The following is a 17,578-nucleotide window of genomic DNA, read 5'->3' as shown; positions in this document are numbered from 1 at the left end:
CCCCCTTTTCCCTTGTCCAGAAGATCCAGCAATGTTCTCCAATAAACGCCGTCTAGAGCTCAAGGAAGGGTGGATGAGCAGGGGGTTTTGAGCCTTTGATCCTCATGTGGTGCAACAGGTGGATGAAGAAGAAGAAGAGTCAGATACCTAGCAGGAGGTAATAGGTTCCTGACATGACTATGATGTTTAATTCTTTTCTCTTGGATGAGTGGCTTTCCTGGTCAGTCGCCGACGATTCCAGATGACCACGGTGCCATCTCGAGCAGTGTCATGAACCAACACACGCCAAGAGGTGCTGAAAGAGCTCAATGTCACTCTATGACAACTGTCGAATCACCAATGGAATGGTCGACGCAAGAACTCAGTCCGCACGTCTACCTCCAAACTGAACAGAACCGTTGAACCGCTGCTGATATTACAACCCAGAGCAAGGTGTCGATAGATTGATACAACCCAACTACAATCTTCTATAAGCCGCTCCCTCCAGTTCCTCCTCCATCCGTTCAGCCATTCCCATAGGCATGGGGTATCGCCCCCATTGACTCAAGAGCTGTGTCCTGACAAAGTTTTGGTGGTCGACATCCGAATCGTATTGATCCAGAGATCGACTTGGCCAACCGGCATCTCGAGCTTATGCGGTGCTATGACCCAAAGTTCCCTCGTACGCCAGAAAGACACCAACCTTAAGAGTATATGGAGATGGTGGCTGCACGTTTAACACCTTTATACATGAAGAATCGTTCTACCGAACCACTCCTTTTCCAAGCAAGTATGAAGAAGAGTGTCTTCGTGCTCACGACATCGACCTAGGTCACACATCCCTTAGGTACGCTGGGTAGCAGTGTACACCACACCAAGTTTCCATACTCATGGCGTAGCCGTAGACTCTCCTCGACAGCCTTGCATTTTCGTTGACAAGGCCGAAATGCCTGTTCTGGCATTGCCTATCCCGGTGAGGCTTGCAGTGCTCATCATAAAATCTGCACTGTAACCGCTCCAGGAGATTCTTCGATAATCAGCATAGGCCATGGATCGTCGTCCATAGACCAAAAAAAAATGTGTCGATCCGGGATCAAGCAGTAGACAAGGTCACGCTTGATTACCTCAGTCTCGATGGCCAAGACATCTGCTGCCTCCAATGCTGGCCCTGATAGATGACACAAGTCGCATCGTCCCTTCGTCTAAGACAGCGGAATGCACAGCTCTCCGAAACTGGTCTGGCGCCTGTGCAACAGTAACAATGTAAAAGCATCATCATCCCATGGCCCAGCCGGTGCTACATCCGCCGTGCTCATTCTACAGGACAAGCTCGGAGCCAACGGGACAGGGCGCCACGTTGCAGCTCGGCCAATTGACGACGGCCATTGGCTGTCGCGTCCTCGAGCTGTAGGGAGGGCACTGGATAGCCCGATTGAGACGGGTCATGCTTCTGCTCCTGCTTGTGCTCTCATGACAAAGCCCATTACATACCGGGGAGCCTGTAGGAATAGGATAAAGCAGATAGCCGGCGGCGACTCCACAAGCATACATCTGTACTCCTGTCTCGTCATGCGCGTCGATGGATATCGTCGCCATGGGAGAAGCAAACCTCAGCGCCTTAGCGTTGCATGATCTGGGTCATGAGACCTTGCGACAGGAGAGGGAAGACGACGCAGGTCGAACGAGAGAGGCCCAAGTGGCCAGCCTGTGGCCTCTGACAACTTCATTTGCTTTTGACGCAGAGAAAACAGACCCCTTACAGAAGAGACAGCAGCAGCTGGTGAGCTGGGCCAGGCTGGGCCAGGCTGGGCTGGACCCGGCTGACAAAAGGGGCTGCCGCTGTCTCAGAGACGGCCAATGCAGCAATTTGATGGTCCTCGAAGCATCCGGCGGCCGCGCTGGGACGGAGCCAGACGGCGGACTAGCCGCTGCTAGTTTTCGCCGGCTGTGTGTCTCGCCCAGATGACTTCCAGCATGACGTTGAGCCCCAATGTGACCAAGACGAAAAGGACCCAGCTCGGAGCAGGGGGGGGCCTTCAACCCTTGACCGTTGGTGTTCAAGCAATCCATGGATGCTGCGTGGGTCCTTTTCGCCGCATCAGCACATGCAGAGACGACGCCTATACGCTTTTCCGTAGCCCGTCATGGCAATTGGTGGTCGGCCTTTGACGCACGCAAGGGGGGGATCTCGGGAGGCGTCATTTAATCTCTCAGGGCTCTCACATATCGGACCGCACACTGTGAGACCCTGTGCCTTTGACAAACGGAGCATCCCCAGCTCCTTACCCAAGCTCGAGAAGAGTCGAGCCCACAGAATACCCCGTAGAGGCTGGAGCTAACGAGCCCCGTCGCCAGAACAGACGAAAAGCAAAAACTGGAGAAGAGCTTCCGGAGAGCGAATCCCAGGCCCAGCAGGCCTCTCCATAGTTGGATCTGGTTATTGTCTTTAGTGGTGCCGGCAGCAAGCCGTTGGAGACAACATCACACTGATCGACCTCCCAATGGCAGGACTTGGGAAGGGGGAGGGGCGAGGAGGGGCCGGATGCTGCATCTTGGTGAGGGGAATGGATGGAATGCGAGCAGGCTAGCATTCTAGCAAAGCACACAAAAACCCTTTCGTTTCATAGACAAGGAAGCTAGAGGCCACAAAAGACTGGAGACCCGAGCAACAAGATGCTCTTTCTCTCATATGGCAATTCGGACGAACTGTCGCTGCTCCCCACCGTGGGCACGCCCTGGCGAATCGTCGACAACCGGTTTCGAAGAATGGCGAGCCTTGGACGTGCGGCCTTTTGGCGGCATGCGAGCCTCGTCTCGGATTTGAAGCTGAATGCCAGGATGCCCGCTGCCGGGATCATCCCAATCATGGCGGCGCCCTGCTGCCGCTAACAAGAAAAAAGCGCGTGAATCGTCCAACAAGGCTCTGGACACAGAAACCTGCATTGGGTTTGGTGACAGATGTATGACGGCGAACACCTCGTCGTCTTCTGCTACCACCCGAACATACGACAACACCAAAGTCTGCCATTGTTCCCCGTCTCGAAATCCTTTGGCCTCCTGTTTTGCAGGCTGAAGACCTGACCCTCAGCTCTTTCAGATGGGCGACAATGCCAGCTTTGGAGATACAATTCATTGACGGCGGCTGCCAAGGAGAATGTGCCTGCCCTGTTCGAGACATGGCCAAACGATCAAACAACCTCCCCAGCATCCCGCTGCGGCGCGTTCCTTTCGGCCCCTTGCTGAAACTTGGCGTTCGGTAATGGCGTGGTCAAAGAGCAGTGATGAGAGTTCAGAGGAAAAAACAGACGAGTCACATCCTTGCTTGTGCATGCGCTGCTGCGCGCTGCTACATTTCCATATGTAGTAGCAGCGGCGTATGCGCCTAGGATAGCGTGTAAGACGTTGGCGTTGCCACAACATATCTGCTTTGCTAAAGAGCATGTAAGACTTGTACCTGGTGCGAGTACAAGAACGAGGCACCTGCAAACTTCCGAATCTCTGCCTGTGAGAAGCCCAGGAAGCAAGTCTGCTTGTCTTGCATCCGGGCTGACTTGCCTGGCTGCTGATAATGCACGGCGGTAGTAGCTGTTTGGAGGATCCTGATTGCACCGGTTGTCTTGTTTCAGGGACCTGGCGGAGAGCGACCCTGCCTGACAGTGGCAAAAGTTTGAGTGCGATGGTGTGTGTGTGTGTGTATCTGCAGCTTACCAGAGTGTGAGGTTGCCGAGTGAGGTCATCGTCCAAAGTTCCTATTTTTGGCGGAAGACGATGCGCAATCGTCGATTTCGACAGGGGCACGCTTCGAGAGATTGCACCTGGCAAGGCGGTAAAGCACCGGAGAAGAACCACAGACGACGGCGATGAGCAATTGAGCCAAATGGGCACATATTAACCGGTAGATGAGGGATTCAGAGACACTGCCACCTCTGGCGTGACCTGGATGATATCACGAGCGACCTGATTGGAAGCATCATACACCCTGGAAGCATACATATTGCGAGAATCCTGATGCATACACTAATATACATGCGAGCCGGATGGGAGTTGGTAAAGTATGAGCGAAATATGTATATATCAAATCAAATTCTTCGTTTGTCCCGTGCATTCGGCCGCAGATCGCAGAGATTGATTTGGCCCATGGGTGCGTGAATCTCGCCGCTGGCCGGAGCTAGTTAGCGAGCAGGGTCTCATGGGTTTTCGGGGCCTGTCCAGGTTGATGAAGCAAGCATTGACGAACCACCTGCTTCGTACGGTATCGTGACAGATGCTTGAGTCGAGTCGGCACGGCTGCCCAACGAGAGCCTCACTCGTCACCAGCAGCCGGAGGGAGAACGAGCGAGCGGTGGCGTCTGGTGTAAGAAATCGAGGCGAAAGCGATGTCGAGGCGAAAAAGGGAGGGTGTGTATGGTGGTTGGTGGTGGCGGCCACAGGTCAAGTGGTGAGGGGTCTTGGGGGTGTCCGAGGGTTAGTATCCGCCATTCGCAGCAATTGACTGACCGTGACGAACGGCTGGTGGATTCTTGCAGCATCAGCATCGTGTGCCTGACTGGTGACGACGACGACGACGATGATGAGTGATGCAGAAATGGAAGCCCCTTTCTGCCGTTTCCCACCGTCAAGTGACCTCGATCAAAGGCCACGTCTTGTCTGCTGCTGTTTGCTGGAAGGTACGATACGGTAAGAAGCTTGAACCTTCCTGCGGCGCCCAAAGCGAAAATCTGCGGTAGCTCAGCAGCAATAGAGGATGGTGCTACCGGCACATCAGGCCACAGCTTCTTGCCACCTCAACGGCCCAGCAGCACTTTCAAGTTGTTCTCCAAGGTACCCAAACCCAATGGTTGAGCGTGATGCATGAGCTTCGTACTTCGGGTAGCGGTACCTGATGGGGAACACTGCCTTCAATGGCTGCGTAGGACACATCAGGTTTGAACTGCAATTTGCCCTGGGATAGACGAGGAGACGTTCTTCACCTGGGTCGAGATGGGGGGAAAATAGGGGGGAAATCGCCTTGCGGCCTGTCTCCCTCTTGTCGATGATGAGTTGGTCTATTAATACCTACAGACGACGAGACTCCACGAGCTCTGTATCAGGCGGCCTGTGATGGGCAGGGCGGCTTATGCTGGCCCGACTGTCTAGCAGCTCGGCTCTCGTCATCCCACATTTGCTCCAGAGCGTCTCCCAAATTGCTGTGGCTCTGGTTTCCGTGATCTGGGCCAGGCTACTTCAAATTACCAATGGCCTCGATCCCTCAGGTTAGGTTGCCTCAACGGTCAAAGGTACAGGCCTCTACAGGTACCACTGCAGGTAGGGGCCGCTAGTCCTAAAAGGGCCCTACGGCCTGCATGGTTCTCTGCACGGCCAGTCTTTGACTTCCGCTTGCCGAGTTTTAGCGCCAGGTGCCCGTCTCAAAAATGAGCACATGAGCACCTACAGCCTAACAGTGCGGGTCTGCTGGATCTCTTTTAGAGGCTGGCTGGTCGCTGCGGAAAGGTGAGGTAAGGTACGGGTACTCGTAGCATCGGCGGAGGAGGTACCACGTTTTCAGCCAGCAGCAGCATCTTCTCCTCGAGTCATTGCAATAAAGGCATGTAGGAGCACACGCACACACATGCAACAGAGAAAGCAGAGACAAGACAAAGAGAGAGGGGGAGGGCATCGGGCACTGATTGGCTCGGGCGTCCAGGGCCTCTCTTCTGCTGTGCCTTAGTACCGGGTGCAAGCGAGTCCTCCAGCGGCACTCGTTCTGTGGCAGTACTGTACATTCTGGTACCTGGGGTCTGGTCCAGTGCTTCCACGATAAGCGCGTCCCTGCCGCCTGTGCCTATCCTCGCTGCTGTATCCACCAAATTTCTCTGTACTCCGTACTTCGTATGCAGAGGTCACCCGCCACGGCCCTGCTGCACTGGGCTTAGGCTCCCCTCCCGCAGCAGCAGCTCGCAGATTACCTCACCTGCACCACTGCAAGCTCGCACCACAGGCACAGGTACAGACGGTACATGCTGGAGTAGTTTCTCGCCATCGTCCGGCCCATCGAATCGACCCATTGACCACGACGACGGAAAGCAAAACCGCGAATGCCCTCGGCAGTGCACGCATCGTGACGGCGTCCAGCTAAGGCACTCCGGCATCGTTGCCCTGTAGGCAGTTATATGCAAGTTGTCCCTGCCGCTGGCGCTGGGCCACAGGCACGCCTGCTCCGTCCTGTCCTGCCTCTGGCCTCTTCTGTGCGTGCTGCGTTGGTCAGGTGGCCTGGGACTTGGCAGGTACCTGTAGTACTCGTAGCCTCCCCCGTCTGCGTCTGCGTCTGCACCCTTCTGCTGGAGACTTTTATTACTGCGCCTCGCCCTCCCCTCTTCGACTTTTCTACCTCACCTTGAATCTTCCCTTCTTTTACTTCTTGTACACCGAGCAGACCAGAGGATATTAAAGTGTACGTTGACCATCGCTATTCTGGGCATACCTTACCCTCTGTCCTCCCCCCTAGTGCAGTCCATGCAGATTCTCTGTCTGCGACCTTGCCCGGCCCTCGCTCTGCATGCTCTAACCAAAGAACCCAATCGGCTGATGATAGACCACGACTTCAAGAACCTGTGCTGCCACTTGACCCTGAGAGCAGCCAGAAGCAGGGTGCCCCGCATCGCCGCCGAGTCTAATAGCCCTGCAACGCGACAGCCACAGAGAGCCGAGTCACTCCTAGTACTGCCGTCGCCAACGAAAAGCATCTCTCCCAACATTCATCTCGTAATCGACCTTCAGATCTCACGAGTGTTGGACTTTGTCGGTTGCTCGCCAATTCGCCATCGCGTTTCCCTTGTCTACCTCACGCCTCCCGGAGCCGCTGCTTAGCCGTCTTGTCTCCTCGTGAGCCTGTGCAACCAAAGCCAAAAGGAACTTGGTGCCGTCAGCGTCGCGCCGTGCTCCACCAGCCCTCCGTGCCGGTCCTGACGTACATCATCCACCAAAAAGCCTCCCGTTTCTTTGTGCTTGGTCCTGCTCCTGAGCCGCCAAACGCTACTTCGGACGCACCTTCGCAGAGCAGCACAGCTGGGTTTTGCTGGCGCTACGACGACGACTCAATCCGCATCGTTCTGGCCGTGAGCCCGTATCTGGTAGGTCCAAACTTTCCTTTGTCTAGTCTTGATCCCGGGTTCGCGCCACGGCGTGCGGCGCTGGCCAAAGCCCTCAACTCCCGTCTCTCACCAGCCTCCCTTCCTGCCGCCTCGCAGCCCGCTGCTCTTCCCTCCCCTCTGCCCGCTCTGCTTCGCCTCGCGCGGCGTGCAATCCGAGGCCTCGTCCTGCTCTCGTCAATCGCTCGCCAACCCCCGTCGCCTCTCCCAGCGCCCTTTCCCCTGCTGTTCTGCGTGGCCCGTCGTCTCCTGCCTTGCTGCTTCGAGTTGTCGCTTGTTGCATGTCACGAGCCCGCCACATTAAGCACCCCGCCCTCTACAGACCCGCCGCTTCCTCTGGCTGCCCAGCTTTCTCGTGCCACTACACCAGCTTCTGCTAGCCATCTGGACCTATGGAATTTTCTCTACTCCCGCTGCCGCCCGTCACCTCCTGATTGCACGTACGGAGTACCTCTACACGCTTAGCAGCTGCTTTCAAGTTTCTTTCTGGAGGGGCATCTTTTCCCTTTTTCTTCTTCCTTTTCTAACCCCTTCTTCTCTCCCACCCCTTCACTCTCCTAGCAATTTCCGCCGTCTTCCAGCCTGGCGCACCTCAAGTCCCCCAACCCACCGAGTAGTCCCTGGATTTCCAACCTGATTTCCTAGGCCACAGCCTTTTTCGCGCCGGCTGGGCCATTTCATCATTAGCAGAGCTACCAAGTTTTTTGCCCAGCGCGTCCGCCTTAGTTGGTTGCCTTTTCCCCCTCCAGCTTCTCAGCCCCAGTCTCTTTCCCTCCCCGCACTTTCCATTTCGCCCTGGCAGCGAGCGTGTCACCACAATTCATGACTTGTTCACCTGCACTCGGTTTCCATTGCCGCTGCATTCTCCAAATCCTACCCCGTCGAGATCCTTGATTTCCGCTACTTGTCGGAGAGCCTGGGCGAGAGTCTCATGTCGCTAATCTCGGTGCGTGCTTGACAGCTCCTCTGCAGACTCATCCTCAGCTGGACCTGCAACGGAAGTCAACCAGCCGCGTGTCATCGCCGCAACAGCAAATCTCGTCGAGCAAAAAGGCTGCCCGGTCGGCCAAGCATCGACAGTCTCTTCCAGCGACATAAGCCCTCGCGACTCGTCGCGTTGCACCGTTTTCTCGCTTTCCCTTTCTTGTTGCCCACCACGGCCCTCGCCAAGCCTCGTTCTTCGTTGCCCCTCACCTGCCTGCCGCTTGGGTGTTTCAAATTCGATCTCCGATAGCATTGGCGCCCTAGCCCGAGAATACTTGGCCCAAAATGTCAACCCACCGACCGAATGCCTTTAACAGTTTGCGGATGGGAGGTGAGTTATTGCACGATCTGGTTGTTCGTCGGTGCCTGAGACTAATGACTGATGCCGTCTGCAGAGGTGATCCGCGAGAAAGTTCAGGATGGTATCACGGGAGAAACCAGAGACTTGCAGTACACGCAATGCAAGATTGTTGGAAACGGTTCATTTGGTGTCGTTTTTCAGACCAAGCTTTCGCCATCTGGCGAGGATGCTGCCATCAAGCGAGTTCTCCAGGACAAGCGATTCAAGGTACGAGCTTCCTCCGCTCCCGTCATCACAGAGTTGCTGTCGGCTAACCGACCCCCTTATAGAACCGCGAGCTCCAAATCATGCGGATTGTCCGACATCCCAACATCGTTCAGCTGAAGGCTTTCTACTACTCGAACGGCGAACGCGTATGTGTAAACTCTGGCACCCTTAGGCTGCACTCCCGCTGACAAATCTTAAAGAAGGATGAGGTCTATCTCAATCTGGTTCAAGAGTTTGTTCCCGAGACCGTCTATCGGGCCTCCCGCTTCTTCAACAAGATGAAGACGACCATGCCTACTCTGGAAGTCAAGCTCTACATCTACCAGCTCTTCCGAGCCCTCGCATACATCCATTCGCAGGGCATCTGCCACAGAGACATCAAGCCCCAAAACCTCCTGCTTGATCCCAACAGCGGCGTTCTGAAGCTGTGCGACTTCGGCAGTGCCAAGATCCTTGTCGAGAACGAGCCCAATGTCTCGTATATCTGCTCCCGATACTACCGTGCCCCCGAGCTCATCTTTGGTGCTACCAACTATACCACCAAGATTGGTACGTCGTCATCATCCCATAAGGGCCTGTGAATCCGCTAACATTGGACTGTGTAGATGTTTGGTCCACGGGGTGCGTCATGGCCGAGTTGATGCTCGGTCAGCCCTTGTTCCCCGGCGAGTCGGGCATTGACCAGCTGGTGGAGATTATCAAGGTGCTCGGCACGCCCACCAGAGAGCAGATTCGCACCATGAACCCCAACTATATGGAGCACAAGTTCCCGCAGATCAAGCCTCACCCGTTCAATAAGGTATTCCGGAAGGCTGATGCTAATGCCATCGATCTCATTTCCCGCCTCCTCGAGTATACCCCGACCGAGCGTCAGGCAGCCGTCGACGCCATGGTGCATCCTTTCTTCGACGAGCTTCGGGACCCGGCCACCAAGTTGCCCGATTCGCGACATGGAACTGGCCAGCTGCGAGACTTGCCCGATCTTTTCGACTTTACTCTCCACGGTAGGCTTCGTGCATGAATATTGTCGCCTTGTTGGATCGTTTCACTGACGTGTTCCCAGAACTCTCCATCGCTCCGCACCTGAACCACCAGCTCGTACCTCCGCACATGAGGCCCGTTCTTGCGGCCCGAGGACTTGACATTGACAACCTTACGCCGATGTCGAAGCAAGACATGCTGGCGAAACTCGACTGAGCCACCTGTCGGCCGAATGGAGTCGGCAGGCTTCTGCTGGACTCTTGGAAGCACTTGTTGTCTCTTGAAATACAGCCCTGTTCTCTTCCTCCGCAGTGTAGAGCTTGGGTTGGTGCCGAGGGTAATGGCTCGCTACAAGTCTTGGGCGGCGACTGGGGAAGGGCGGACGAGATGTTGTTCTCAAAAGCTTGCCGTGTGGGAGCCCGCATGCTCAGCACTTGGGAGGGGTGAGATGGGTTTGTGACGAGGTGCTGTGGAGAGGAGAGCTTCGGACATTGTCTCAAGATTGGCAAAGGAAGGACAGGAGGCGTTTTTTGATCCCCCCAAAACCTGGTTTGCCAGGCGGGAACCTGGGCCACCCGCCAACACGAGGGAGGCTGCATTGATGCGCATCGCGGGAGATCGCTTTTTTAGACCACGTTTCGATGCATGACGGAGCTGGCTGTTGATTCTTTTTTATTTTCTTTTTCCTGTTGTCGTGTCCTGAGGCTGCACGCTTATGGACCTGGAGGGGATGATTAGGTCTATGGTATCGGGTGTCGACCTTGTGTCTCAACATGAGTGTCTCCTTTGTCGCCTTCAACGCATCGGCGCACAGGGGGGGAGAAGGGAATCTGGGAGGGGGGAAGGAAACGATGAAATTGCTGGACCAGATTTGATATCTTGGATCGTGGGATATAGAGCCCCTGCAGCAAAAGCCCGGACGTCGCGGACAATGGATGGGGAAAATGAGCTTTAGCGGGACAATAGGACAGGCATCGTTTAAACAGATGAAAAAAAGGAATGGGAGTCGGACTTCTTACTACTGCCATGGCAATGAGAGCACCCAGGGAGAAGCCTCAGCGGACCCAATCTTGGGGTGTGGTTACGATCAAGGGGACAAAAATGGGTAAAGGACTGAATGTATTGTATCTTGGACGTTGGGCGAGCTACTAGAAGAATCACGGTTAGAGGCTCCTTAAGAGCGGCACTTGTTACGCGCCTCGCCGGATCCTGCATTTCACGATGAAGAAGATGGTGATGGTGCATCGATTGTATGTATTACGACGGCTGAGGGCATGGCATGGGAAGAGGAAGATAATGTACGGAGCACGAACTGCTGCAGCGAGCCTAATCCATAGAGCGCTAAGCCTCACGAGATTGGCTGTACTGAGCTCACGAAGAGGTTACGAGTGCACATGTAGAGGCACATTGTTTTGTAGTGAACATGTAGTGCTACCTTGAAGCTCTACTCTCATTCTCATTCTTATGAGCGGCTCGCTCGAGACCGCGCATGTGAGAGAAGCTGCTCAGAGCAAACAGAAGTTGCAGCCTGAGGCAACTAACAGGCACTAGGGCGGTGGGCGGCTGCACGTCGCGGCTCCACTGCGGCGCAGGGAATGATTTCAATTGACTTGAGCTGGCTCAACCAACGCTTTTTTGAAGCCGTCGCGCGCGTTGCCTTGCAGCACCAAGTTTCCGAGCTATTCGCAGCACTTCGACTCGCCTTGCCGTCACCAATTGCCCGCCTCACAACCACTTCGATCCAGAGCCGCGTAGCTTGCAGTCATGGCTGATTACGATAGACGGCAGCAGGGCAGCAACAGCCGCAAGAGGAGATACAGAGGTTTGTCTATTGTCCCATCAGCCCCCAGACGCCCCGTCGCACGCAAGTGCACAGGCTCATGCGACCGTTGCTCATCGATTCTCTCTCTACAGATGACGACGACCACTACGACCGCCGGCAGCAGCGCAGGCGGACGGACTCGGTGCCCGTGCCGGTGCGGCTTCGACGGCAGCTGGTTGGCATCGCCGACTCCCCCCTGCGTCGATGGTCCGAGGAAGTGCAGTCGATAGCCCGCCTGGTCGCAGACAACTATGACGACGAGAACCTACGCAATATGTTTGTCGGCCTGTCGATGCAGCTGGCCATCGAGCAGCCGCTCAAGACGCCCTTCGTGGCGGCTGTTGTGCTGGTGGCCAACACCCTCAAGCCCGAGATTGTCGATGCCGTCCTCGAGGCTCTTGCCAAGGAGACGGAGAGCAAGATTGCCAAGGGCGAGTGGAGGGAGGTGAAGCTGTACCTCAAGTTTCTGGCGTGTCTGCAGGCGTGTCTGCAGGATGATGGAGTGTTTCCTTTGCTCGAGGAGCTGTTTAGCCGCGCTGCTGATTTGCAGACGGCAAGCTCTGAGGATGTAGGTGTCTTCTCTTCGCCTTGGATATCCTTCGCCTCTTGTCTTTGTTTCTAACATTCTTTACGATGTAGACCATCGGCACAGAAATAGTCAAGATCATCCTGCTCACGATTCCCTACATCATGGCTGCGGCCCCCGGCCAGTTCCAGCAGAAGGCGGCAGAACTCATGGACAAGACCGACATCATTGCTTCCGAACCCCACGCGCTTCAGGCCTTGGTCGACCCCTTCGGCCCTGACCCCTCGGGCGAAAACGCATCCCCGTCCCAGAGCTTGTGCATGCTTCTGCAAAAGCAGCTGCAGGCCGAAGCCGCGAAAGATTGGGAGCTGGCCTGCATCCCTCGGCCCTGGAACATGCCTCTGGAGGAGATTGAGTCTCAGGACAAGCTTGCCAGCGCACCGAAGCACGCTCTGCCCGCGATTTCCATACCATCCACAGTGGTTGCTGGCCCCCGACCGCTGTTTCCTGAGGTCTACTTCTCCGTCTACGCCGACCAGGACGTTGAATCTGTGCCTCCGACGGATAATGTGGCGTCTTCTCTCATTAGGGACGGCCTTACTGACACCATCAACAGCCTGCACTTCAACAGAAACGCCACGGCGAGATACTTGATTGATTTGGACTGCTATTTTGCAGACGACACCTTTGTCAAGCGGGCCACTCCGTTTGACGAGCTGCGCAATGCGGCTCCTGGAAGATCTACCTGGAAGCCTGAAGATGTAGCCGTCGACATCGTCTTTTCACAGCTCTTCCAGCTGCCCTCGCCCGAGCACAAGTTGGTGTACTACCACTCCGTTCTGACGGAAGCTTGCAAGCTGGCTCCGGCCGCCATTGCGCCTAGCCTGGGCAGAGCCATCCGCCATCTGTACAACAACTCGCCCCGGATGGACCTCCAGCTGAGCTTCAGATTCGTCGACTGGTTCTCCCACCATCTGAGCAATTTCGGCTTCACGTGGAAGTGGGCTGAGTGGAGCGAGGACTGCAGCCTCTCCGATCTTCATCCTGCAAAGTGGTTTCTTAGAGGCGCGTTGGATAAAGAGGTGCGACTCAGTTTCGCTCAGCGGATTCAAAAGACTCTTCCCGAGCCATACCAGCCCTTGATCGGCCCGGAGAAGGAAAAGGATGTTCCCGATTTCAAGTTCAACAACCCTGGTAAGTCTCAGCCATTCCTCTGAAGTAGTAGTATGTATATCCACGCCAAAACACATCACTAACCTTGCTTGTCTCATCCAGATACGCCATTTGCCAGCGAAGGCCAAGAGATTGCCGCCTTGCTCAGGAAGAAGGCGCCCGATGAAGAATTCCAGCCCATCATTGACAAGATCCAGGCTGAAGCCGCCGATCGAGCACTCGACCCCGTTGTTGCAAGCACAGATGTCTTCATGACGGCCGTTTGCTGGGTTGGATCCAAGTCGCTGAGCCACGTCCTGGCCTGCATCGACCGCACCAAGGGACGTCTTCTCGAGGCTGCCAACTCATCCCCGGCAGCGCAAAATCAGGTTTTGGCAGCCGTCATGGCTTACTGGCACGCACACCCGGGCGTCGCCCTGTCGATCGTCGAGAAGCTGCTCAATTATTCCATCCTCACGCCTTCATCGGTCGTTCGCTGGGCTTTGACGGCCGGTCCTCACCCCGATGCTGCCAACGCGGGCGAAGCTCTTGCGCAGCCTCACATCTTCGAGCTCGTCTTGAACACCGTGATCAAGGTCACCGTCCGAGTCCGCCAGCTCCTCACCTCGCCCGACGCGGATGAGGAGGCGCGCAAGAGCGAGGTCAAGGCCATGCAGGACCTCTTCGCCCTGCTCAATGACCTGCTGGTGAGCTGGGCCGGCGGCAACAAGGACGAGCTGATGGAGATGGGCGACGGCTCGAGCGAGCCCGAGGCCCTGATCCGGAACTGGGGCCAGCGGTGGCTGCGGGTGTTTAAGCGGCTGGGGGCGATTGAGGAGGCGTTTGTCATCGAGGCCGCCAAGGAGAAGCCCGGTTCGTCGTCGAACGGAGTTGATGCAGTCTAGAGAGCCTGGATCGAGGAGTACGACGATATACTGTAGGAATAAATATTATGTGGCAAGGGAGTGGAGGGAAAAGAAGAAGAAAGTTTCGGGAAGAGTAAAGTCTCAAAAGAGACAAAAAGGGGCCGGATCAGTTCTTTGTTTGCTATTTTCCTTCTTCTTTTCTGGCTCTAAATCTAAAGGGGGGGATATAAGGGCGATATTACTCGCAAGGTGTAGAAAAACAAAGATTTCAAGAAGGATTTTCACTTGATGGGTGATAGTTGGTGATTGAGATTCCCTGTCTCTGATTGTTCCTTAGATTCTTCCATTGTTTTGTCCATCCAAAGAGCTAGCAAAGCATGTAATTCAACAGTATTGTACACGCAAAAAAAAAACCGCAAGAGTCGTCATTGGCGACATCTCAAAACCGTTTACTCCGTTGGTGCTTTTTCTCATTGCCTTGAACCAAGTTATTCCCAATGGTGTCCCCTTATGACCGTGAACCAAACCGTCAGGAGGGCGTTCTTTGCCATCCACATGCAATAAAGAAAAAAAAAAAAAAGATTGGCTTAAAAGAAGGATAAAATAGTCGAAGAAGTCGACGACGTCGAGAAAGCGTAAACGGCAAGGAAGCATCAGGTCAAACTCGGCTATATCGTGCGAGTTTACCGCCTCGAACTGGAAACCAAGATGCAGTCGTCGTCATCGTCGCTGTCGTCGTCGAGCCGCAGCGTCATACTATCAGTTTCCTCTTGATCGCCGGCGGGAGCGCTCCCCCTTGGATCGGGGACGGCTGGTCCTGCGGCGCCTTTTCGCCCATTCGCTTGAGCTTCTCGAGAAGATGACTGCAAAAGTGTTAGACTGGGTATTCTATCAGACACGGGCTGGGGACGACGGCGGAACTGGGCGACGAGTTGTCGGAATGAAGCCGTGGCAGATCTACTTAGATCTGGTACGTCGTCTGGTGCATCAGGAGGAGGATCGTCTGGGAGACCATTTGGTAAACCACGTGGTATATCGTCTGGTTCTGGGCTTGGGTAGGAGGTGCGAGCGGGAGGAGGAGGACTGGTCATCTTGGTTGTTTCATTCACCGGGGGCATCTCAGCGAGAATCAGAAAGGGTGGGAAGTATGCGTACTTGATAGGCATGTGTCCGCGGGTGCTCTCCGTGACCGCCAGGTTGAGCCTCTTGCTCTGTTCGTCGTGTTCTTCAAAGTGCCTCTGGATCCGGACTTGACAGGCTTGCGCATCCCCGCCTCGCACAATGTAGTCGCACCCATCCTGGTCACAGCTCCAGGTATCATCAGGGCCGCGGGGGATGGTGGACGGTATTTTCTCAGCGCGTATCACAATCTGGATCGGCTCTGCATCCTCCGATGGCGGCTGAACGACCAGACCGGCATCCCTGGACGCGCTTGCATCGGCCGAGTCCAGCATCGAGATGTCTTCCTCCTCTTCTTCCTCATCCCTCTCCGGAAAGTGGTGCGACCGCTTCGCACCAGAGGCCTCGGAGTCCGGCTCACTCTCGTCACCAAATTCAGCATAAGGCCGCTTCTTATAGGCAGAGATTCGCAGTGCTGATGTTTTACCCGGTTGCCGGCCAGGCCGTATCACCGTCTTGCCAGCATATCGGGGCGGATCGCTGGAGCCTGCTGCGCCATCATCACGCGGTGATGATTCTGGGCCGCCGGACCCTAATAATGCCTTCTTAGACGCACGCACGATCGTCTTGCGCGGCTCTAATTTGTATGGGAAGTCTGATGGCTTAAGGGCCCGTGGCGCAAACGGTGTTGCTGCCAGCTCCCCCAGGTAAGTGTAGAGATCATGTGGCTGGTACTTCTCCCTATCAAGTGCCTGCAGCAAAGCGGCGGCATAGTAGTGCAAGACCTCTTCGGCGGGAACCCGATGGCTTCCAGGAGAGCCGTCTTTATAGTTGGGAAATTTGTAGTGGAAATAGAGGGTGTTGGCAGCATTTGTGCGAGTGATGCCTTTCTTCTTGTCGCGCCTTTCTTCGTAGAGACTCTCTATTGCGTTGAAAACGGAGGCAAAGGGAGATTCGTCATTTGCGGCAGGGCTCATTGTAGCTTCGGCCGAAAGAGTAGGTATGGCTGGTCTCTGTGCAGCAGCGGCAGGGCTCGCCACGTCTGTTTGTGGGCTTGGCTTTGGTCGTTTCGAGAGCTGGACCACATCTGCATCAATCTCGGTGCTGAGACTCCTGGTATTGCGGGTTGAGAGCCTGTAACTTGGCGCCGGGCTCGCCATGTCTCGCGCGGGACTGACTGGTTTTCGTGGGTTTTTGAGTGCCATCTCCGTTTTCCGGACCACATCCTACATCTGTTAGCTGCCGCCGCAGTCACTGATCTACCAGAAGTCACTTACGGCATGCTGGGCCGTAAACCATCTATGGAACGGGGTTTGCTTCCAGTCTATAAGGTCGAGAGACTCCTGTCCGAACTGGCAGACGAAGAAGATGGCATGCTCAGCGCACCGCTGCACAACCTCGTTGAACGTTGCGCCGTCGCCCACTTTCATGGCATACTGGAGGCTGCCTGTCAGTAGAGAGAGCTTTGAACGGTGTAAGAGAGTCCTGCTCACCTGCAGAAAATCCTCCCGTAGAGCCCCGAGAGAATTCGCGTTGGCTCTCACGGGCGTTCTGCTGAACTTGTCGGAGGTGTATATATCCACCAGGCTGTAATACATGGTTGTGGCCTCGCACATCTTGTTGAAGATGGATCGATATGCTTCCGACGGGTTGATCTCGTACCAACCGCCTCGGCCCAGGACCCATACGACAGGGCGCGTGTCGTCTTCTCCGATCGAATAGGAGATGCAATGGCGAATCTCTATGGGCGTAGATGTCCGTACCTTCATGATGACTGCAGTTGTCAGAACGGTTACTTGGTGGACCCGGAAAGCGACAACTCACGGTGTGACTTCTGAGAGGGGTCATCTATGATGAGATGGCCTCTCACGATGTACGGGCCGCGCACCACGACGTTGAGTGCGTTCTCGAGCGACTCGCCGTTCATATCATACACAGTCGCATCGCGCAGCTCAAAGCATGGATAGAGGTCCTTGGAGACATCCTTGGGCTGTGACCTGACAACCGACGTTTCCTGCAGCCAACGAATCCTGTCGCCGTCGACGGTCTCGACGCTCGAGGTCGAGGCCCTTCGCCTGCGCCCGCTCATGATGGATCGCAGAAGGGATTGAAGCCCATAGGAGGCCAGGCAGCTTTGGAAGGAGGTGCCGGACTAGGAGAAAGATGTGGATTTGGGACACGAGCGACGGCGGGAGATTGAGAGCTTCGACGGCGATGGTGGTTCGGTGGTGTTGGTGGTTGTATGGCAGCTTTGGAATCGAATAGAGGAATTGCCAGCCGAACAGATGATTGGGTTCAAGAGGAGAACAGATTCTGATCTTGAGAAATCTTGAAGAGTGAGAGGAATCTGAAGAGTCGGTCCGGGCGTTTGTTGGACGTGTCGGCGCAGTTGGATGGCAGATGCGGAAGTTGGAAAAGCACCTGCAGCAGCACGAAAAGCAGCCCGTGGATTGA

General features: G+C 55.4%; 3 protein-coding genes across 3 annotated transcripts; 2 read left to right on the top strand and 1 right to left on the bottom strand.

Annotated features, from left to right (window-relative positions):
• Window positions 1–8,375: 8,375 nt before the first annotated feature.
• Window positions 8,376–9,855, top strand: BBK36DRAFT_1114280 (glycogen synthase kinase 3; the record flags this gene model as incomplete). The annotated part of the gene is made up of 6 exons (XM_024890010.1): window positions 8,376–8,421; window positions 8,486–8,658; window positions 8,721–8,804; window positions 8,859–9,207; window positions 9,264–9,662; window positions 9,722–9,855. The coding sequence occupies 6 exons, from the start codon at window positions 8,376–8,378 to the stop codon at window positions 9,853–9,855; spliced, it is 1,185 nt and encodes a 394-aa protein (XP_024751292.1).
• A 1,548-nt stretch (window positions 9,856–11,403) lies between these two features.
• Window positions 11,404–14,044, top strand: BBK36DRAFT_1113987 (hypothetical protein; the record flags this gene model as incomplete). Its single annotated transcript, XM_024889970.1, has 4 exons — window positions 11,404–11,461; window positions 11,554–12,029; window positions 12,101–13,181; window positions 13,263–14,044. The coding sequence occupies 4 exons, from the start codon at window positions 11,404–11,406 to the stop codon at window positions 14,042–14,044; spliced, it is 2,397 nt and encodes a 798-aa protein (XP_024751291.1).
• A 712-nt stretch (window positions 14,045–14,756) lies between these two features.
• Window positions 14,757–17,213, bottom strand: BBK36DRAFT_1194437 (hypothetical protein; the record flags this gene model as incomplete). Its single annotated transcript, XM_024896856.1, has 4 exons — window positions 14,757–14,868; window positions 15,161–16,350; window positions 16,618–16,898; window positions 16,949–17,213. 4 exons carry the CDS (start codon window positions 17,211–17,213, stop codon window positions 14,757–14,759), a joined length of 1,848 nt encoding a protein of 615 aa, XP_024751290.1.
• Window positions 17,214–17,578: the final 365 nt, after the last annotated feature.

Source organism: Trichoderma citrinoviride (genome assembly GCF_003025115.1).
Source record: "Trichoderma citrinoviride strain TUCIM 6016 unplaced genomic scaffold BBK36scaffold_4, whole genome shotgun sequence".
Taxonomy (NCBI): domain Eukaryota; kingdom Fungi; phylum Ascomycota; class Sordariomycetes; order Hypocreales; family Hypocreaceae; genus Trichoderma; species Trichoderma citrinoviride.
The sequence above is the reverse complement of the archived record's forward strand: the minus strand, read 5'-3'. Positions and strand labels throughout refer to the sequence as shown.